Source organism: Aquarana catesbeiana, linkage group LG06, assembly GCF_042186555.1.
Source record: "Aquarana catesbeiana isolate 2022-GZ linkage group LG06, ASM4218655v1, whole genome shotgun sequence".
NCBI lineage: Eukaryota > Metazoa > Chordata > Amphibia > Anura > Ranidae > Aquarana > Aquarana catesbeiana.
This window is the reverse complement of record NC_133329.1, coordinates 61057069-61079950: the sequence shown is the minus strand read 5'-3', so window position 1 is coordinate 61079950 and position 22882 is coordinate 61057069. Positions and strand designations below refer to the sequence as shown.

The 22882-nt window shown below is 46.5% G+C and overlaps 1 protein-coding gene across 2 annotated transcripts in view; it reads left to right on the top strand.

Moving 5' to 3' along the window:
* LOC141148525 (uncharacterized) overlaps positions 1–22882 on the top strand; it is a 61411-nt gene that overhangs the window by 30459 nt on the left and 8070 nt on the right. Inside the window, exons 7-9 of one of the 2 annotated variants that reach the window (XM_073636065.1) lie at positions 7484–7517; positions 10695–10744; positions 15292–15396. In XM_073636065.1, coding sequence (XP_073492166.1) covers positions 7484–7517; positions 10695–10744; positions 15292–15396 — 189 coding nt within the window. The remainder of the gene's footprint in view (positions 1–7483; positions 7518–10694; positions 10745–15291; positions 15397–22882) is intronic. The other variant, XM_073636066.1, reaches the window with a different exon arrangement.

Below are 22882 nucleotides of genomic sequence, written 5' to 3'. Positions count from 1 at the left end.
ACCTCCTTCTTCATGACCCGCATACTAACACCCTTCAGTCTTTGGAAGTTACTGTCTGTTTCTTCTTGTACTGTGTCCTGTAGCCACACAGCACATTACTTCACTCGCTCCTGCACTTGCTTCTTTAAGTTTCGCTGACCTGTTCTCCACAATCAACGCTCTGTGTTCTTTGGTCACAGACAGTCGATCCGCCAGTTCACTTCCTCCGCTTCACTCCTACTTCCCTTTCGCTTGCACGTTACTTTGCCCGCATGGGAATGCCCAGCTCTTAACCAGCGCTACATGCTGGCCTCTCTGTGCTTCAGGCACCCACCCCGAACCTCCCTTGAAGGCATGCTCAAGGTTCTCCTCCTCCAGGGTCCCAGGCCCTCGTCCTCTCTCCAACTCCACACTCCACCACCTCTCTCCGAAACATGTGACCCCAGCTTATATGAGGGACCTCCTCGCGACCAAGCAAATCAATGATTGGTCGGAACTCTCACATGAGCTCCCTGCCACTCAGGTCTCAGTCCATCCTCTGATTTCCAGAACAATCTCCAGTCTTAGCAGAGGAGGTATCTCTGAGCCTAAGCGTAGGTGGCCACACCCCCGGCTATCCTAACACTCCCACTCCTGAATCAAAACAACCAGGCCTAGAAAAGATCCACAGGCCTGGCCAAATTTACCAGCAGCTAAGTCCTACACTACCAAAAATGTCACTATAGCATAGTTGCCAACTGTCCCGGATTTCCCGGGACATTCCCGGGACTTGGACTCCATTCCCAAATTTGTGGCGTCCCGGGAAATGTCCCGAAAAATCCGGTTCCCGTTTTTGAAACCGCCGCCGCCGCCGCTAGAGGTCGGCGGCCGGTGGAGACATTGTCTCCGCCGGCCGCCATTTTATTGAAGTTAAGGAAGATGGCTGGGGGGGGGCTAGACGAAGCTTCTGTGTCGCCGCCCACCCCCCGCCCCGCTCCGCCTCGGCCCGCCCCGCCTCGCCCTGCTCCGCCTCGGCCCGCCTACCCCCCGCCCCGCCCCGCTGCCAGTCTGATATGGAAAGGGGCTGGGGGTTCTAGCCATGCTGCGGACACACCTCTAGGACACCTCTGAGGTAGGAGGGGGGGGCGCGCGCACTGCTGTGGGACACCTGATGTGAGTGGGGGGGGCACTGGGGACACCTGATGAGGGGGGGACACCTGATGAGGGGGGGGGACACCTGATGAGGGGGGGCACTGGGGACACCTGATGAGGGGGGGACACCTGATGAGGGGGTGGCACTGGGGACACCTGATGAGGGGGGGCACTGGGGACACCTGATGTGAGGGGGGGCTCCGCCGGGGACACCTGATGTGAGGGGGGGCTCCGCCGGGGACACCTGATGTGAGGGGGGGCTCCGCCGGGGACTCCTGATGTGAGGGGGGGCTCCGCCGGGGACTCCTGATGTGAGGGGGGGCTCCGCCGGGGACTCCTGGTGTGAGGGGGGGCTCCGCCGGGGACTCCTGGTGTGAGGGGGGGCTCCGCCGGGGACTCCTGGTGTGAGGGGGGGCTCCGCCGGGGACTCCTGATGTGAGGGGAGGGCTCCGCCGGGGACTCCTGATGTGAGGGGGAGCTCCGTCGGGGACTCCTGGTGTGAGGGGGGGCTCCGCCGGGGACTCCTGGTGTGAGGGGGGGCTCCGCCGGGGATTCCTGGTGTGAGGGGGGGCTCCGCCGGGGACTCCTGGTGTGGGGGGGGGCTCTGCCGGGGACTCCTGGTGTGAGGGGGGGCTCCGCCGGGGACCCCTGATGTGAGGGGGGGCTCCGCCGGGGACCCCTGATGTGAGGGGGGCTCCGCCGGGGACCCCTGATTGTGAGGGGGGCTCCGCCGGGGACCCCTGATTGTGAGGGGGGGCTCCGCCGGGGACTCCTGGTGTGAGGGGGAGCTCCGCCGGGGACTCCTGGTGTGAGGGGGGGGTTCGCCGGGGACATCTGATGCAAGGAGGGACTCTGCTCGGACATCTGAAGCAAGGACGGATGGCTGGTGGCAGGCGACGTGGCTGGTGACACGCTCAGGGATCCCACTGATTCAGCATTATGGTGAGTTGAATGATTTCATTTTATATTACAATGTAATAATAGAAATAATGCACTTCAATCATCCTGACACCATAACAACCATGGTGTCGGGATGATTGAAGTGCTAACACCAGGTGTTTCGAGTATCTTTATCTGCTGATTGTTAAACTTTCTAGAATACACATATTTCTATTGTGTAGGATCCGGGGCTGCTGTCCCGTCATTTCCCTCTCTCCCCCTCTCTCTCTCCCCCTCTCCATCCCTCATTCATCTCAGACTTTAACCACACCCTCTAGAGCCACGCCCATTTAAGCCACGCCCACTATTTCACATAAACCACGCCCATTTTCGCCGCGGCGCACTTTGCGCGCCGCACTTGTCTATTTTTACTAGGCCACGCCTACTGACGAATGCCCTGCCCCCTAATTATTGGACAGCTCCGCCTACAGCCACAAAAGTGTCCCACATTTTTTTTTTTACAATGTTGGCAACTATGCTATAGCACCTACCTAAATGTAGAGGGCGCTACATCCAGATACTCCAGTCTCTGCTGTGGAACTCTGCAGCTCCTCCAGGGTTACCTTAGGTCTCTGTGCTTCCTCTCTGATTAATGCCCTCCTTGCCCGGTCCGTGAATATTGGTGTGCGGCCGTCTCTTGGCAGGTTTGCTGTTGTGCCATGTTCTTTCCATTTGGTTATGATAGATTTGATGGTGCTCCTAGAGATCAACAAAGATTTGAATATTTTTTTATAACCTAACCCTGACTTGTACTTCTCAACAACATTGTCCCTTACTCGTTTGGAGAGTTCCTTGGTCTTCATGGCAGTGTTTGGTTAGTGGTGCCTCTCGCTTAGGTGTTGCAGCCTCTGGGGCCTTTCAAAAAGGTGTGTCTATGTAATGACAGATCATGTGACAAAAGATATTAGACTAACCGATTGAAAAAAGAAAAGAGGTTCAGGTCCACATCCCCAATACAAGATGTAAAAACAATTTTCCTCAAAGATGGAACTTTGAAGGACCATGAACACTCAGAAAATGGAAATTAAATGTGAAACATGTACTGTTCTACATATTATTTTCATTTTCTGAGTGTTCATGGTCCTTCAAAGTCCCATCTTGGAGGGAATTTGTATTGACAGATCATGTGACACTTAGATTGCACACAGGTGGACATCATTTCACTAATTATGTGACTTCTGAAGGTAATTGGTTGCACCAGAGCTTTTTATGGGCTTCATAACAAAGGGGGTGAATACATACGCACATGCCAATTATCATTCATTTATGTATATATTTTTCTAATTTTTCTTCACCAACTTAGACTATTGTGTTCTGATCCATCACATATAATTCAGATTAAAAAAACATTGAACTAAAGGCTGAAATGTAACAAAACAGTTACACAGCCAAGGGGGTGAATACTTTTGCAAGGCACTGTATATCTCAAGTACGAATGGCTTCTCAGATCTTTCTCGGGGGTCTCTGCCCCTCCCCTTTTATGAAACCATAATAAAGGTGTCACTCACAGCTGGACTCTCCAATGAATTGTTTTCTTTTTGATAATACGGGGAATCACTTCCAGGAGTGATATTTGGCTCTCTGGAGGGTGTGGCAGAAGAACCACATAAAATCGAAGTTTCAGTTTTGGTTGGAGTGTGCCTTTAAGAACACAGGTGCAAAGGTCGGCGGTGTGCAGATATTTCCAAGCAGCCTATCAGAAAACAGCTTTATTGCCTGGCTTGCTGACCTTCAGAGTGGCTTGCAAGTAGAACAATTTGTGTTAGCGCTGAGGGGGGGGGGGGGGGGCGGGGGAGGAGGGGACTGACACAGGCAGGTGGTGACATTTATGGCCTGACAGCACAACTGGGTCTTGTATATACATGTTTATGAAAAAGGACCCCAAGGAGTGTACTGAGTGTACTAGATGGAGCTGAAAATAAATTCATACAGAATGTGGCGAATAAGGAAAATAGTGCATTGTGGCCACTAGATGGCGCTGAAAAGAAATACGTATTTACTATGTTTGTCAGCTCCATCTAGTGGCCGTAAGTATTTCACCTCATCATTCTATTCAATATGAAGAATAACATTCAACCTAGAGAGAAAAGAGCCTAATAACATTCAATTTTGGCCCCATTCACACAGAACAAATGTACATGCAGTTTCTAAAGACAAATAACTCTGACAATGTTTAGAAATACACCCTAAAGTGTTATTTACAACAACAAAAAATTTGCAGAGCTATTCATCCTGTGAGACTGTATGTACATCCGTTCTGTGTGAAAGGGGTCGGGATGGAACATTATTAGGCTATTTTCTCTCCAGGTTGAGTGTTATTCATTCATACAGAATGGAGGGAATCGGGAAAATACTGCATTGTGACTACTGGATGGATTATGACTACTGAAAATAAATACTTATTTACTATATTTGTCAGCTCCATCTAGTGGCCATTAGGCAGTATTTTCCCTATTTATTCTATTCGGCATGAAGAATAACATTCAACCTAGAGAGAAAATAGTTCAAAAACATTCAATTTTGACCCTATTCGCACGGAATGAATGTAGATGCAAATAGCTCTGATAATGATTAGAAATGCACCTCCAAAGTGTTATCCACAATAAAAGATACTACTTTTTTTTCTACTACTTTAAAACTAAAGAGAGGGATTTGATTGGTTCAAAGCCTGCAGGCTCCTATTGCAACTGCTCAAGTGTATCTAAACTCAAGGATATCACTGTGTTATATTGCAGCTCACCAGTCCTTAGAGGTGGTGGCTGCATTAGTTTTCTTTTTTCAGGGTTTGTTTCCATCTGCTGATCCTGCCAGTAACACACTTCCTGTGATATGGTGACAGCGCTCACTCACTTTGGAGCAGAAGCATTGTCGCCCTAAGACAGAAAGCATTTTGGGATCTACAAAACACCTCCCCCTCTACTTATCTCTGTGGTGTAGGGGAGATGTTTTGTAGTTCGCTGAAAAAACCTGGGAACAATGCTAACAGTCAGCACAGGCAGAGAGCAAATGTTTTTTGGCAGGATCAACAAGTATGTATGTTTCTGCACTTGAGCAGCTGTAACAAAACACTGTCAGTGGTAAATGGAACAGACCAAAAGAGAACGAATGTAAGCCGTTTGCTGGTTGAAGACACTTTCATTATCACGTCTGCATTCGGTTTTCATTCTCAGAGCAGCGTGAAGCCTGAAGGTGACAGGAAACCAAGCTGACCGCGTTCCTCCGCTCCCCCTCCGAGCGGTGCTGCATTCTGCCATTCTTGCAAAGACGGAAATGTCATGAGAACATAGATCAGGTTTTCTGCATCCTGAGCTCTTACTATAAACTTCTCATGAAAGTCCAATGTGAAGCTTATGTCAGGGATAAGGTGCAGGCACCTCGTTCTCCGATCTAATCTCCATACATTAGAACTATGATATTATATTATATTAAATAATGAGACTGGTGACACTGTGCTCATGTTTTATTTACACAGCTGGAAATGTGGAGGGTTAAGGGCTGGAAATATGGAGGGAGTAAGGGGGTAAGGGCTGGAAATGTGGAGGGGTAAGGGCTGGAAATATGGAGGTAGTAAGGGGGTAAGGGCTGGAAATGTGGAGGGGGTAAAGGCTGGAAATATGGAGGGTAAGGGCTAGAAATATGGAGGGGGCAATGGGGGTAAGGGCTAGAAATATGGAGGGGGTAAGGGCTGGAAATATGGAGGGTAAGGGCTGGAACAATTGAGGGGGTAAGGGCTGGAAATGTGGAGGGGGTAAAGGCTGGAAATGTGGAGGGGGTAAGGGCTAGAAATATGGAGGGGGTAAGGGCTGGAAATATGGAGGGTAAGGGCTAGAAAAATTGAGGGGGTAAGGGCTGGAAATGTGGAGGGGGTAAATGCTGGAAATGTGGAGGGGGTAAGGGCTAGAAATATGGAGGGGGTAAGGGCTGGAAATATGGAGGGTAAGGGCTAGAAATATGGAGGGGGTAAAGGCTGGAAATGTGGAGGGAGTACAGGCCGGAAATATGGAGGAGTGAGGGGGTAAGGCCTGGAAATATGGAGGGGTAAGGGCTGGAAATATGGAGGGGTAAGGGCTGGAAATATGGAGAGGGTAAGGGGGTAAGCGCTGCAAATGTGGAGGGGGTAAGGGCTGGAAATATGGAGAGGGTAAGGGCTGGAAAAATGGAGGTGGTATGGGGGTAAGGGCTGCAAATGTGGAGGGGGTAAGGGCTGGAAATATGGAGGGGTAAGGGCTGGAAATATGGAGAGGGTAAGGGCTGGAAATATGGAGGGGGTATGGGGGTAAGGGCTGCAAATGTGGAGGGGGTAATGGCTGGAAATATGGAGGGGTAAGGGCTGGAAATATGGAGGGGGTAAGGGCTGCAAATGTGGAGGGGGTAAGGGCTGGAAATATAGATGGGGTAAGGGCTGGAAATTTGGAGGGGGTAAGGGCTGGAAATATAGAGGGGGTATGGGCTGGAAATATGGAGGGGTAAGGGCTGGAAATATGGAGAGGGTAAGGGCTGGAAATATGGAGAGGGTAAGGGCTGGAAATATGGAGGGGGTAAGGGCTGGAAATATGGAGGGGGTAAGGGCAGGAAATTTGGAGGGGGTAGGGGCTGGAAATATGGAGGGGGTAAGGGCTGGAAATATGGAGGGGGCAAGAGGGTAAGGGCTGGAAATGTGGAGGGGGTAAGGGCTGGACATATGAAGAGGGTAGGGGCTGGAAATGGGGGGGGGTAAGGGCTGGAAATATGAAGGGGTAAGGGCTGGACATATTGAGAGGGTAATAGCTGTAAATATGGAGGGATAAGGGCTGGATATATAGAGGGGATAAGGACTGGCATGGACCGGTGTTTTAGGTTGTGGCCTAACCTTCTGTAGGTGGGGGTGCAGCAATAATAATTCACACAGTCAGGTGCAGTGAAGAACTTGTATTGAAATAGTACAGCAACAGTTCACACCCAATGTGTAGAGAGCAGGTATCAGCCAGACTGACAGCGTCTAATAAGAGAGCAGAATGTGGCCTGGCTACCAACTCTCAAAAGCACACCAAACCTGGGAGCCAGTGCCTTAAAAAAGCTCTGCCTAACCCAAGATGGCTGCCAGAGTCACATGATAAGGCAGCATCCAGTTGGATGCTTGTCCAGTGAACCTGGAAACCATAGAGGAACTCTGTTCCTCTTGACTTCCTCTCCATTAACAGTGCCGCTGTGGAAGAGCGCCACCTGCGGTGGAGAAAGTAGACTGCACCTGCCTACACTTCCCTTTTGTTTCAGATCACTCTCCTTATGATATCTTTCTCCCCAGACAAAGGAGCTTGCAATTCAAACTGTTATTCTAGGCCCTATATACACTCATATCAGAATGTATTGCTGTAATACTGCTGTCCATTATTTTTATAGTGTAATCCTGTATCCTCCCTCCTCTCACTCTCTATATATATTGTTTTTCTCTCAGTACCGATTCAGGTTATTAAAGACCATCTGAACAAGTAAGTGTGATAATCTCTCCTATTTATAGAGGTAAATCCAAACTGGACAACATTTAGTTTGCTAAAGCACTGTGTATCATAATCAATTGCCATGTATTTCCTTTCCACCAATCATTTTTCTTTTCAGTGCTGCTGATCTCCTCCAGGCTCTTTCAGCCAGTTCCTGTCTACACGCACTCCCCCCAGTACGGTCTGCACACCATTGCTCTGCCCCCGTTTGCCCCCCCCCCCACCTCCCGCCACTTCCCGGTTGTTCAGCGATCACTCCGCCCAGGAGCCAACCGGCGTTGGCTGGGTTTTTGCTTACAGATGAGTGATGGCAAGATGGCAACCGCTCATCTCTATGCCCTTGGAGGACTGGAGCGACGCTGACTTCACTTCTGGTTCTCAGGCCATGTAAACATGTTTTGTTTTTTTTTAACCACTTCCATACCGGGCCAGTTCTGGGACTCCTCTCCTACATGAAAAAAATCTTCATTTTTTTGCTAAAAAATTACTCAGAACCCCCAAACTTTATATATATATATATATATATATATATATATATATATATATATATATATTTTTTTTTTTTCAGCAGGCACCCTGGGGAATAAAATGGTGGTCGTTGCAACTTTTTATCTCGCACGGTATTTGCGCAACAATTTTTTAAACGCGTTTTTTTTTTTATTTAAAAAATAACAAAACAGTAAAGTTAGCCCAATTTTTTTATTTAATGTAAAAGATGAAGTTACGATGAGTAAATAGATACCCAACATTTCACGCTTTAAAATTGCGCACACTCATGGAATGACGCCCCAAACTTCGGTACTTAAAAATCTCAATAGGCGACGCTTTAATTTTTTTTTTTTACAGGTTACATGTTAAGAGTTACGGAGCAGGTCTAGGGCTAGAATCGTTGCTCACGCTCTAACACATGCGGCGATACCTCACATGTGTGGTATGAACAGCGTTTACATATGTGGGCGGGACTTACGTGTGCGCTCGCTTCTGAGCGTGAGCTACTGGGGACAGGGGCGTTTTAAATTTTTTTTTTTTTTTTTTTATTTTTTATTTTACTTTATTTTTTTATTTTTACACTTTCTTTTACAATTTTTTTTTTGATCACTTTTATTCCTATTACAAGGAATGTAGACATCCCTTGTAATAGGAATGGTGTGTGACAGGTCCTCTTTATGGAGAGATGCGGGGTCAATAAGACCCCACATCTCTCCTCTAGGCTGGAAAGCATGAGATCAGAAAAAAAACCCCATGATCTCATGCTTACCAGCCGCGATCGCGGCTTTGTTTACATCCGCGGCCCGGACGTGACGTCATAATGTTGCGCCCGGGCCTCCGACGGTCATAGAGATGACTGGTGACCATCTGGTCACCGGAAATCTCTATGGTTGTCATCCGGTGGCGGACGATTCTTTCTCCTGGTCCTTGATGGCGCGGGAGAGCCCGGAGAAGCACCGGATGGCGGCAGGAGGGGGAGGACGTCCCCTCCCGTCACCTGTAAGAACGATCAAGCGGCGGAACTGCCGATATGATCGTTCTTATGGTGCACAGAATCGCATAGCTTCCAACTGTCCCTGGAGCAATGTCCCTCTGTCCCTCATTCCTCCTCATTTGTCCCTCATTCTGGTCTGATCTATATAGTTGTATATAAAATGCACTTTTTATCTATCAAAAAGTGTTTTCCAGTGCTAAACCTTTCATCCAAATTCTAAATGTCTGCATTTGTAAATTCCAAAAGCCAATATAAAAGAATAGTAGTGGTAACAAAAAGCCCTTGTGTATAACATACAAAGTCCCTTTAAAATAATTATTTTAAAGGGACTTTGTATGTTATATATGAAAACATTTTTTTCAATAAACATTAAATTAAAAAAAAAAAAAAAAGCACTTGTGGGTTTAACCAATCTTGTTTTTTTTTTGTACAATTCTCCTTTAACCACTTCAGCCCCGGAAGATTTGGCCATTTTTTGCAATACGGCACTGCGTCGCTTTAACTGACAATTGCGCGGTCGTTCGACGTTGTACCCAAACAAAATTGACGTCCTTTATTCTACACAAATAGAGCTTTCTTTTGGTGGTATTTGATCACCTCTGCGGTTTTTGTTTTTTGCGCTATAAACAAAAATAGAGCAACAATTTAAAAGAAAAATACAATATTTTGTACTTTTTGCTATAATAAATAGTCCCAATTTAAAAAAAAAAAAAAACAAATTTTTTCCTCAGTTTAGGCCGATATGTATTCTTCTACATATTTTTGGTAATAAAAATCGCAAAAAGCGTATATTGATTGGTTTGCGCAAAAGTTATCGCGTCTACAAAATAGGGGATAGATTTATGGCATTTTTATTATTTTTTTTTTTACTAGCAATGGCGGCGATCAGCGATTTTTATTGAGACTGCGACATTATGGCGGACAAATCGGACACTTTTGACACATTTTTGGGTCGATTGACAATTATACAGCGATCAGTGCTATAAAAATGCACTGATTACTGTATAAATGTGACTGGCAGGGAAGGGGTTAACACTACTAGGGGGGCGATCAAGGGGTTAACTTAACTGTGCTCCCTGTGTGTGTTCTAACTGTAGGGGGAGGGGACTGACTATAGGAGATGACGGATTGTGGTTTCTAGCTATTAGGAAATCACGATCTCTCTCTCCTCTTCTCATAGAACTGGGATGAGTGTGTTTACACACACACGTCCCTGTTCTGCCTCTCGTGCCCGCGATCGCACGTGGCCGGCGGTCATCGCGACTGCCGGTCACGAGCATCGGCACCCCCGCTGTGCAACGGGCGCGCCTGCTATCTCGCTTAAAGGGATCGAAGTATAGCTACGACGGTTTGCGGGATCGTGCCAACCTGCCGCAGTATAATGACGGCGGCTGGTCAGCAAGTGGTTAAGGGGGCGTGGCAAGGGGTGTGTCCTATGCCTGCATACTTTTGCTGGTAGGTGCCCCTCGTTCCCATCTCAGAAAGTTGGGAGGTATGCAAGAGGTGGACAGTGCGGTCACCCTCCCTCCTGGCTGTGTGTGGTGGAAGAGGTGTGTAAATAACAAGACTGGCTGAACTGAATCACAATACTTGCAAACAGTTGACATATAAGTACCTGAAGCGGGTTTGAATTTTTGGATACAATAGTGAATCTATGATGACAGTAAACAATGTTTCTTTCTTAGGAATACTCCGAATTCTGCACCATCCCAGAAAGTCAAAAAGGAAGAAAGAGGTAAATATAAGAATTGGAGAAACTTATAACCAAGATACAGCCAATCAAAACTCATTACACTGATCTCTGACATCTCATTGGTTTTCCACTCCCGGATAAAGATCCATATTTAGACATTTGACAGTAATTTAGTTCCCCGAGCTGAAAATAAATGTCACTTTTTTGAAATGAACGATCCTTATCCTGGAGAATAGGCTTTGCGAATGGGTTGCGGTGAAAGCTTTGTTCCTTGTATGAGGTCTGCATAGGTCCTTCCTTTGCTGGCTATCTGTATACATGATGTACGACAGATGCAGTTCAACGTACGCCTTTAAAAGAGCCACTTTGTGTTTACAACCAGCAGGCAGGGATCTGTCATTTAGCAGCACTAGCGCTACCACTGCTCAATGACAGATCCCTGCTGGCTTCTGCTTGTAAACACAGCAATGGGGATCCCGGGTGATTTCATTGACCAAATCATGGCCATGACCATATGCCTAGACCATGGGTGCTCAACTCCTGTCCTCGGGACCCACTAACAGGCCAGGTTTGCAAGATAAGTGAAATACATCACAGGTGATATCATTTGCTGCTCAGTGATTCCAGTATTCTAGTCTGCATCTCCCCCAAGGTAATACATAAAACCTGGCCTGTTAGTGGGTCCTGAGGACCGGAGTTGAGAACCACTGGCCTAGACCATGGGTGCTCAACCTGTGGCCCTCCATCTGTTGCTGAACTACAAGTCCCATTAAGCATTGCAAACTGGACAGTTACAAGTATTAATCCCAAAAGCAGAGGCATTATGGGACTTGTAGTTCTGCAACAGCTGGAGGGCTACAGGTTGAGCACCCATGGCCTAGACCAGTGATGGCGAACCTTGGCACTCCAGATGTTTTGGAACTACATTTCCCATGATGCTCAGCTACATTGTAGAGGGCATAAGCATCATGGGAAATGTAGTTCCAAAACATCTGGGGTGCCAAGGCTCGCCATCACTGGCCTAGACCATAGCCCAGTCCAGTGAGCCCGCATATTTGCGTGCATTCGGCGTGAAGGGGGTTCAAAGAAACACTTTGTGTTTACAACCAGCAGCCAGGGATCTGCCATATAGCAGAACTAGCACTACCGCTGCTAAATGACAGATCCCAGCCGGCTTCTGTTTGTAAATACAGTGGAACCTTGGTTAACGAGTAACGCAGTTAACAAGCAACATTTTTCTTTTAAATTCTGACTCAGTTTGCGAGTGCTGTCTCGTAAAACGAGCAGAATTCAAGCTAATGGGGTGTGCAGTACCGCATTTGGCCAGAGGTTCGGGGGCGCCTGTGACACTCGGAACGGTTCGGAGCCATTCGGAAATACTCGGAAACACTCAGAAATACTCAGTTCCCGAGTGTTCCAGAGCCTTTCCGAGGCTTTCCGAGTTCAGCCGAGCTGTCCCCGAGTATTTCCGAGTCTCTCCGGCGCCCCCCACCTCTGGCCACATGCGGTATTGCATGCAATAGAAGTCAATATGGAACGAATTATCTTAGTTTCCATTGACTTCTATGGGGAAACTCGCTTTGATATGCGAGTGCTTTGGATTACAAGCATTCTCCTGGAACGGATTATACTCATAGGCTCCAAAGTTCCACTGTACAGCAATGGGGATCCAGGGTGACGTCATTGACCAAATTTAGCCTTGACCATATTTGGTCAATGATATCACCCAGAACCCCTGCTGCTCTGTGTTTAAATAGGGGGCATCTATATTAATATTAATTTGCTAATGTCACACAACAGCTCTCTGCGCCCCAAGCCCACCCTTTTTTGAAGCCAATTAAAGCCTCCGGCTGTAATCATGTGCTTAAAAAAAAAAAAAAAACATTGAAATTCATGCGTCCACCACCCTGCATGGGCCGGGCGCGTGGATTAGGGGGGGGGGGGGGGGTGGCGCCCGTGTGCCCCTTATGGAGCCGGCGGCACTGCTACACAGTTTTTCAACTTTCTACACAGTTTTTCTAACTCGGTAATGACAGAGAAATATACAATTTCTCTTTCTCTTTCATTCACAGAGACAAAAAAGATGGGGTACGGGCTCCACAGTGACTGATCACTGTGATAGCCAATGTATCACAGCGATCAGGGGACCCAGAATCGAACGTTCCGGATCGATAGAACGGGACCCCAGGTTCTGTGCTGGAAGCACATCGTGCAGCACGCTCCCAGCACAAAGGGAAATATGCAAATATGCGCCCCCCCCCCCCCCCCGGAAAAAGCCCAGTCCATTGAGGCCACAAATTTGCATATAGTCGGCTTAAAGGGGTTAAAAGAGACACTTTTGTGGTTGTCTGAATTTGGCACCAAGAGCACAAGTCCCCACCTTTGCTCTTGTCCAGCTAGAACACTGTCCTCTTGCTGAGGCCAAACCCTCTGCAATATCGTGCTGCACTCCATGCCAGAGGCCTCCATTTAAATACAGCAGCAGGGGTTCTGGGTGGTATCATTGACCAAATATGTGTAGCACCCTGGAGTTTAGTCAGGGAGCTCCTCACCAAATTCCTTGTCAGGAGCAGCTACTATAGTTAATTACTAGGGATCCATTGACTTCTCCCGAAGTTTGGCCTGGTTGTACTTTCCTCTTCTACCACCAGGTGGCCGGGCACTTGGAGGTATTAGATTGAGAAGGACAACTCAAGGTCAGGTTATGAGCATATGGGGTATCTCAGTCAATGGGCAAGGGTTTTCTTAAACCCCTTGGCCTGCTAGGAGAGCCTATATATTCTGGTCAGGTGATCCAGATTCTTGTGTGCCACCCAGACGGACGACTGTCGTCTGCCCCGGGCTGCCAGGCCAGAGATTGGGCCTAGCCTGGGGGCATCTGGCTGCCAGGCTGTGTGAGGGCCTATCCAGAAGTAAGAAAGCAGCTCAGGGTTGGGATTGCGGCTTGCAGTCCAACCAAAAGTGACGGTTCTGCTGGCCGGAGAACCTGTCAGTGGTCGAAGGTAGAAGGGAAGCTGTCGCCACAAAGGGACCAATCGCCTTTACCAGGGATCACAGTGAGTAACTGAAGCAAGTACCGAAGCAGTATTCTCACCGAACGGGCACGGTGGAGAATTGGGAGACTTCAGGCGATGATTAAGTCAGGGACCCAATCAGCTGAGGTGACGCTTGCAGAGCAGCCTTGTGTGTCAAGCCAGGGACCCAGCCGGTCAGCAGGGGTGAAGCTTGAAGGTATCCGAAGTGCCCAGCAGGGAAGCGTGGGTGACACTTGAGGGAGATACCACCGCAAAAGCCTTGAAGAGCTCACGGGATTCAGAGTTAGTGAATCAGAAGGTCCAGTGAGAGACCGGGAGCTCAAGGGGCTGAAGAACTACAAGGAAAAGTTGTAGTACAGCTGAGAGAACTGTTACATTGAGTTAGGAACTGTTTAAGTACTATTGCCATAGGAGACAGCAATCCTGCATGTGCAGAAGTGGCACCTTGCTGGGGCCTTTCCCTGTACGGCTGTCCTCCTATTGAAGTCTCGGAGTCTGCCATTTGAAAACTGCAACTACAGAAGGTTGTCCTGGCCCTAACCCTCTTTCCCCTACAAAAATATAAAAAAGACTGTCAAAGAAATAAAACCTCTTTTACATCCAAGAAGTGTCTGGTGCCCAATGACTTTTACCACCTTTGCACCCACTATGCCTCACAGCCAGTGTTAATTTAGTCGACTAAAACGACTAAAACATTTTAGTCGACTAAATGAATACTATTTTAGTCGACTGAAACGTAGGACATTTTAGTCGACTAAAATGTACTGGAGACTTAGTGGACTAAATACGACTAAAGCTAAAACAATTGCAGAAGACTAAAATGGGACTAAAACTAAAATGCCATTTTAGTCCTAAGACTAAAATTAACACTGCTCACAACCCACCACATATTGAAGGATGTCAGCTATCTTTGGCCTTGAAGGTTCCCTTTAGACTGGAAGGGTCAGATATTCTGCTACATATGGTCTTGGCCGAATTTGGTCAATGGAGTCACCCAGGATCCCCATTGCTGTGTTTACAACCAGCAGCCGGGGATCTGTCATTTAGAAGCACTAGCACTACCACTGCTAAATGACAGATCCCTGCCGGCTTCTGTTTGTAAATACAGCAATAGGGATTCTGGGTGACTTCATTGACCAAATTTGTCCATGACCATATTTGGTCAATGATACCACCCAGAACCCCTGCTGCTGTGTTTAAGTGGAGGCCTCTGGCATGGAGTGCGGCACGATATGGCAGAACGTTCGGCCTCAGCAGGAGGACAGTGTTCTAGCAGAACAGGAGCAAAGGTGGGGACTTGTGCTCTTGGAGCCAAATTCAGACAACCGCAAAGCCCTTCTTAATGACAGGTTCCTCCTCCCCAGTTATAAATCCTTTTTTTTTTTTTTTTTTTTGAGCTTCTACTCAAGGGGTAGGAAACCTGAATCAGAGAAGCACAGAAACGCTCCAGAAGAGGGAAACACCTATTTATGCTTTTATACTGAAATATTGGATTGTGAGAATTTTTTTTTTCTGCCCAAAGACACATCGATGACTACAATCCTCTTATTGCAGTGACAACTATGAGATCCAGTGTAAAAAGTGAGGGGAAGGGGTCGCTCTCGGACAGCCGCTGTCCTTCGTACGAGAACGTGGTGAATGTAAACGGGTCTCTTCTCTGTAAGTGTTTTCTAGAACGGGGGGCTATTCTGAGTTTAAACCTTAACTTCTAGCATTAATAAAAGACACAAATGAATGCAGCTTTGTAATCATTAAATATATTTTTTTTAAGCAGGGTAAGTACCTGAACCTGACCTGGTATCAGTCTCCTGTACTCTTTGGGGTGTAAGAGGGAGAAGCAGCACAATAGCTAATCAGTTCATGTGTTTTCTGATAGGAGGAGATTGCAGAATGACAGAGAGATGAGCACTGCACTGCTTCTCCTTTCATTGTCCAGTCATAGGTTGGAGGTGGGTCTAGAACAGGAGTGGGCAACCTTAAAGAGGTGGAGATCTGCTTGAACAACATGGGAGAAGTCAAAAATCACCGGGCACAATGCCGCCTCCTCACACCTGATTTAAACCTCTAATTGCCGTACTATCGTGTCGCAATCGCCACGGCAATCATGGTTTTAAATTAGGTGGTGGGGAGGTAACAAACTGCCTCCTTACTAGGTGTCAACACACACTTGGATGGCTTTTCAGAGGAGCAGCAGTGCCTGCTGTTATTGTCAATGAGTCCTTGGTTGCATTCCGCAGCGGCACTCTAATGCCCCGTACACACGGTCGGATTTTCCGACGGAAAATGTTCGATGGGAGCTTGTTGTCGGAAATTCCGACCGTGTGTAGGCTCCATCGGACATTTTCCATCGGAATTTCCGTCACACAAAATTTGAGATCTGGATCTCAAATTTTCCGACAACAAAATCCGTTGTGGTAAATTCCGATCGTGTGTACACAATTCCGACGCACAAAGTTCCACGCATGCTCGGAATCAAGCAGAAGAGCCGCACTGGCTATTGAACTTCATGTTTCTCGGCTCGTCGTACGCGTTGTACGTCACCGCGTTCTTGACGTTCAGAATTTCCGACAAGATTTGTGTGACCGTGTGTATGCAAGACAAGTTTGAGCCAACATCCGTCGGAAAAAAAAAATCCATGGATTTTGTAGTCGGAATGTCCGATCGTGTGTACGGGGCATTAGGGCTGGTTCACATGTAAAGCTGGGGGTTGGTAAAACCCTGCGGTTGAGTTTTACGGCCCCTAATCCCTACCCCCTTTAGCTGCTGAGGCAACAACCAAAGGTGTACACATGCCGCAGCAGGAATGAAACCCCCCTGTTGCTTTTGGTGGGCGCTACCGCCTGCCAATCACAACCCATTCAAGTACAAGGGGCCACTCTGCAAGCGCCCCACAACGGCATGCTTCTGCGGGGTCCAAGGGGTTAAAGCAGATGGTAAAAAAGCAACACAACGCTGCCTGCTTTAACCCCTTGTTTGCTGTACGGCACAAGGTTGCGGGGCACTTACAGAGTAGACTCATTCACTTGAATGGGTTATGCTTGGCATGTGCTACACCCACCAACCATGACAAGGCGTATAAATCTTGCTGCGGTTGTGTACACCCCTGGCCACTGCAGCTCAAGGGGGTGTGGTTGGGGCAGTCTGACCTGCAGATCTCTTCTTTCCTGCTGCTGGCACCACTCCGGAGACCGCTAGCCGGGATAAGAGGCTGATGCGGCTCTTGCTCCCTTCTACAGCTTCAACTTTACTTGTAGTCCCTCTGCATGGCATTCTGTTTGATGCTCTGGGATGGCTGGTCAGCAAACCCAGACTGCGTTCTACCAGTCACCTGATCCGCGATCTACAGGTTGCTGACCCCAGGTCTAGAACAACCTGGGCTCAGGGGAAGTGGTTTTAGTGGTGTGGCCATCAGACTGAGGACATCTAAGGGAAGTAAAAAGTACTACAAGCAAAATCTCTGGAATGAAAGTGAATATTGCAGAATAAACTAGTTTTATTACTTTACTTTTTTTATAGGCTGTATATTTTTATCATGTTTTTATCATGTTTTTATCATGTTGTTCTGCTTTAATCCTTCCTGCCCCCTCCCAGTGGCCTTTAACTGGGTCCTAGCTCAAGAGGTGGGGCAGAGTTCCCAATCATGTGATCACTGTGATTGGCTGTCACATGATGGGGAAACCAATCCCACCAGCAGAAACCAGGAGCTGTCTGTGCTGCAAGTTTGCAGTGAGAATGCTCTCGGCACCAAACCTTGGCCACCATGATGTGGTGGTCGGCAAAAGGGTTAGCTTTGCTATGTCCAGCCAAAACTTTTTTTTTTTCGTTTTAGATAAAGTCAGGAGAAGAATTAGATCCCCTGTCAGTTATTGCTGTCCAGGGCTCCAAAAGAGGCATTTCCCCTCACTTCCTGTCCTGGTGACACCAAACAGGAAATGAGGAAAAATCTCCCACAGAGAAACAGGTAGCAATAAAAAGCGAGCAGGGGTTCTAACCTTCCTCTATTTTCATTTATATTTGTGCCCTGAATAGCAGTTAAAACCTGACAGGGGTTCTAATCCTTACCTACACTATCAAAGGAAAAAAAGAAAAAAAAAAAAGGTTTTGGCTGGACATATACTTTAAGGAAAACTATAATTTTTTCTGAGCAATTGCATTTAAAAAAGGAAATGGATATTGGTATTTTCTACATATTCATTGCTAACTTGTTATGGTTAGGACCAAAAGAATATTTGCAAAGTGCATACTGTGTGATTATAATTTTTATTTTCTGGCATGAGAGTTTTTTTAATTTCTTTAAAGCATTCTCTAATGAGTAAGTGATAGTATAAGATTTTTGTTGTTGTTGTTGTTGTTTATGTAGCGCTACCCTTGTGAGGGCGGCTTGCTGAAAACCCACTGGTTGCCCCGACCATGCAAGTCCTCCAACACCTCTGACACCCTCAATGATAATCAAAGAGTTAAGGACACACATTCAATGTAAGGGATAAATCGAATGAATGATATTTACTAAAAGGCCATGAGCCTAAATCCCTAGTGGTATAAATTTGACCTCTGGGGAAGTTTCACAGTAGCAAGAAAATAAATAATAGCAATGATATAAAACAGTAACACAGAAGCAATAACTGATGGTAGATTATAAAGACTTTTCAAGCAATACTCTATTCAGCTGAAACAGGCAGGAGGGGAGAAGAGGGGTGACCGCCTTTGTGTCAAACCACTCCCTCTTGTGCCACAACACCACAAGCCAATTGGATCAGCAAGATACAACCATGTGCTTACATCAACCACTTCCAGCCCGCCGTATAGTAAAATGACAGCAGGGTGGGATGCACTCTTGTTCTGGGATGACATAGTATGACGGCGCCCAAGAACCACCACTGAGGAGCTACAGTTTATTGTGGGAACCATGAATGCCAACATGTACTGTGACATAGTGAAGCAGAGCATGATCCCCTCCCTTCGGAGACTGGGCCGCAGGGCAGTATTCCAAGATAATAATGACCCCAAACACACTTCCAAGATGACCACTGCCTTGCTAAAGAAGCTGAGGGTAAAGATGATGGACTGGCCAAGCATGTCTCCAGACCTAAACCCTATTAAGCATCTGTGGGACATCCTCAAATGGAAGATGGAGGAGCACAAAGTCTCTAACATCCACCAGCTCTGTGATGTCGTCATGGAGGAGTGGAAGAGGACTCCAATGGCAACCTGTGAACTCCATGCAGTGTCATCTTAAGAGCATTATAGGCCCCCAGGCAATACAGTGCACTGGGGCCCTATCTACACAATCACGCAGGATTGCCCATCAAATGCAGCTTTACTGTGCCCGTGAATGCAGCCTCACTGTGCCCATCAAATCCAGCCTCACTGTGTCCATGAATGCAGCCTCACTGTGCCCACCATTGCAGCCTCACTGTGCCCATGAATGCAGCCTCACTGTGCCCACCATTGCAGCATCACTGTGCCCACCATTGCAGCCTCACTGTGCCCACCATTGCAGCCTCACTGTGCCCTTGAATGCAGCCTTACTGTGCCCACCATTGCAGCCTCACTGTGCCCATGAATGCAGCTTCACTGTGCCCACCATTGCAGCCTCACTGTGCCTGTGCATGCAGCCTCACTGTGCCCACCATTGCAGCTTCACTGTGCCCACCATTGCATCCTCACTGTGCCCACCATTGCATCCTCACTGTGCTCACAATTTCACCCTCACTGTGCCCATGAATGCAGCATCACTGTGCCAATTAATACAGACTCACCATCGCCTGGTAACACACACATAGCGGGCATCTCCTCCTGTGTATCACGGTATGCCGGTAGGCCAGTCCGGCCCTGGCTGGGGTCGCTGGGCAGGTGGGGCCCATGTGAAAAGACGGCCCTGACTATATGCCCAAGAGGGTTAAGGCAGTGCTGGAAAATAATGGTGGCCACAAAAAATATTGACACTTTGGGCCCAATTTGGACATTTTCACTTAGGGGTGTACTCACTTTTGTTGCCAGCGGTTTAGACATTAATGGCTGTGTGTTGAGTTATTTTGAGGGGACAGAAAATTTACACTGTTATACAAGCTGTACACTCACTACTTTACATTGTAGCAAAGTGTCATTTCTTCAGGGTTGTCACATGAAAAGATAATAAAATATTTACACAAATGTGAGGGGTGTACTCAATTTTGTGAGATACTGTAAAAGTAGTGTAAGATTTTTCTTTTAATTTTCACAGGTGACAATTTTTTTATTATTATTAAATTTTATGAAGTAGCGCTGTGGTAATATAAAAGCAGTGTAATGCCCTGTTCACACGATCGGATTTTCCGACAACAAAACCGTTGATTTTTTTCCGACGGATGTTGGCTCAAACTTGTCTTGCATACACACGGTCACACAAATCTTGTCGGAAATTCCGAACGTCGAGAACGCGGTGATGTACAACACGCACAACAAGCCAAGAAAAATGAAGTTCAACAGTCGGTGCGGCTCTTATGCTTGATTCCGAGCATGCGTGGCACTTTGTGCGTCAGAACTGTGTACACACGATCGGTATTTACGACAATGGATTTTGTTGTCGGAATATTTGAGATCCAGATCTCAAATTTTGTTTGTCAAAAATTCCAACGGAAAATGTCCAATGGAGTCTACACACGTCGGGAATTTCCGACAACGAGCTCCCATCGAGCATTTCTCGTCGGAAAATCCGACCGTGTGTATGCGGTATAAGAGTTTTTTTTTTTTGTCTGGGGTTAGACAAATAATTTTTTTAAAGTACATTTTCAGAAATTTTAGATAGATAGTGTGAGATTTTTCTTTAGATTTTCTAGAATGTTTTAAAAATTAAAGTTTTTTTTTCCCAATTATCATTACATTGTTTTCCATTAATTGGGTGAGGTGGGATGGGATGGGATGAGAATTTTTTTTTTTTTTTTCTTGTAAAATAGTTCTGTAAAATTTTTAAGACTTTAAGATTTTAATTTTAATGTTCTAGTGGAGAGAAAATTAAAGTTTTTTTTTTTCCAATTAAAATTACCTTGTTTTCCATTGATTGGGTGAGATGGGATGGGATGAGAATTTTTTTTTTTTCTCGTAAAATAGTTCTGTAAAATTTTTAAGACCGATTTTAATTTTAATGTTCTAGTGGAGGGAAAATTAAAGTTTTTTTTTTTTGTTTTTTTTATTTCATTCATTTTTTCCTTACTGATTTAAAGTTAGTACAAGATTTTTATTTTTATTTTCACAGTGAGAGTTTATTTTTTTTATTACTTTTTCATGAATTAGTTCCGTAGTAATGTAAAGGGTAGTGTAAGTTTTCATTTTCTTGGGTGAGAACATTTCTTATAATTATGTTTTCATAGAATTGTTCTGTAATTATTTAGAAGCAATGTGAGATTTTTATTTATTTATTTTTTTAAAGTTTTCGTGGCCATAGTTATGTATTGTAGACGAAATACAAAGGTGATTCCCCCATCCTGTATTATGTCAATGAGTTCTTCCCGTTATGTAATGGGCCTGCGTATATCTTGTAATCTCTATAGGATTTGTATACTTTAGCAGCGTATGGCGCGGGTTTATCGCAGAATCAGCCGTCTCGCTCCGTGTCCCATCATTTAATTAATATGGGATATTCTCTACATTCATTTCATCCAATCACTGCACACAAGAGTTTCCAATATCTGCTTATGTAACCGGCTAGGCTGCCCAGAGCTGTGGACTGTATATTCTGAAGCTGGAGCCTTGCCATTGGTGACGTCATTCTGGTGAAGAGATATGCAATGTAGACCAGTTGGAGGTTTTCCAGGTTTGGTGGCCCTTGGCTGCCTAAATGACCAAAGGCTGAACGGCTCAATGCACAACTTATAGAAATAAAAACTAAATTGTCCTACGAAGAAAATGTTTCATGCAACAAAAGATTTGTACAAGCAGATAGTCCTGTGATTTCCCCAACCCCTGCTACTCTACATCAGTGGTTCTCAACCTCAGTCCTCAAGTACCACCAACGGGCCATGTTTTGGAAACTTCCCTTAGATAAAATAGCTCTTATCAATACCATGCCATTGATATTGATTTAAAGCAGCTGTGCATAGTAAAGGAAAACCTGAAAACATGGCCTGTTGGGGGTACTTGAGGACTGAGATTGAGAACCAGTGCTCTAAATGACAAAAATATATCTTCTGCTCAAACTGGCATCACCCACCCTTAAGTTCCAGAGGTCCCAGTAAGCCTGCCCAAGTGCCTCTTGCTCTTGCCCAGGGATCTCCAAACAACGGACCTCCAGCTGTTGCGGAACGACACATCCCACAGACATGACTGGGCATGATAGGAATTGTAATTCCTGAAAAACTGGAGGGCCCTGCTCTTGCCCATCAGAGCACAAAAAATGGTGTATTGCAGTGGTCTCCAAACTGCCCAAACTCTGGACATTTTTCATGCCTTTATTCAGCCCTCGGGCACTGTTCCCCCCCCACTGATATGATCAAATATTCCACCCACTGACACCAACAATGAGGCACTGTTCCTTCCATTGACTCCAACAATGAGGCACCATTCCTTCCATTGACTCCAACAATAGAGTGCAATTCCTCCCACTGACACCAACAATAGGGCACCATTCCTCCCACTGACACCAACAATAGAGCACCATTCCTCCCACTGACACCAACAATAGGGCACCATTCCTCCCACTGACACCAACAATGGGGCACCATTCCTCCCACTGACACCAACGATGGGCCACTATTCCCCTGACACCAACGATTGGACACTATTCCTCCCACTGACACCAATGATCGGCATTATTCCTTCCACTGACAACACTGATGGGGCACTCTTCCCCTGACACCAATGAGGGGGCACTATTCCTCTCACTGACACCAATGAGGGGACACTATTCCTCTCACTGACACCAATGAGGGGGCACTATTCCTCTCACTGACACCAATGAGGGGGCACTAATCCTCCCACTGACACCAATGATGGGGCACTCTTCCCCTGACATCAATGATGTGGCACTATTCCTCCCACTAACACCAATGATGGGGCACTCTTTCCCTGACACCAATGATGGGGCAGTATTCATCCCACTGACACCAACAATGAGGCACTATTCCTCCCACTGACACCAATGATGGAGCACAATTCCTCCCACTGACAC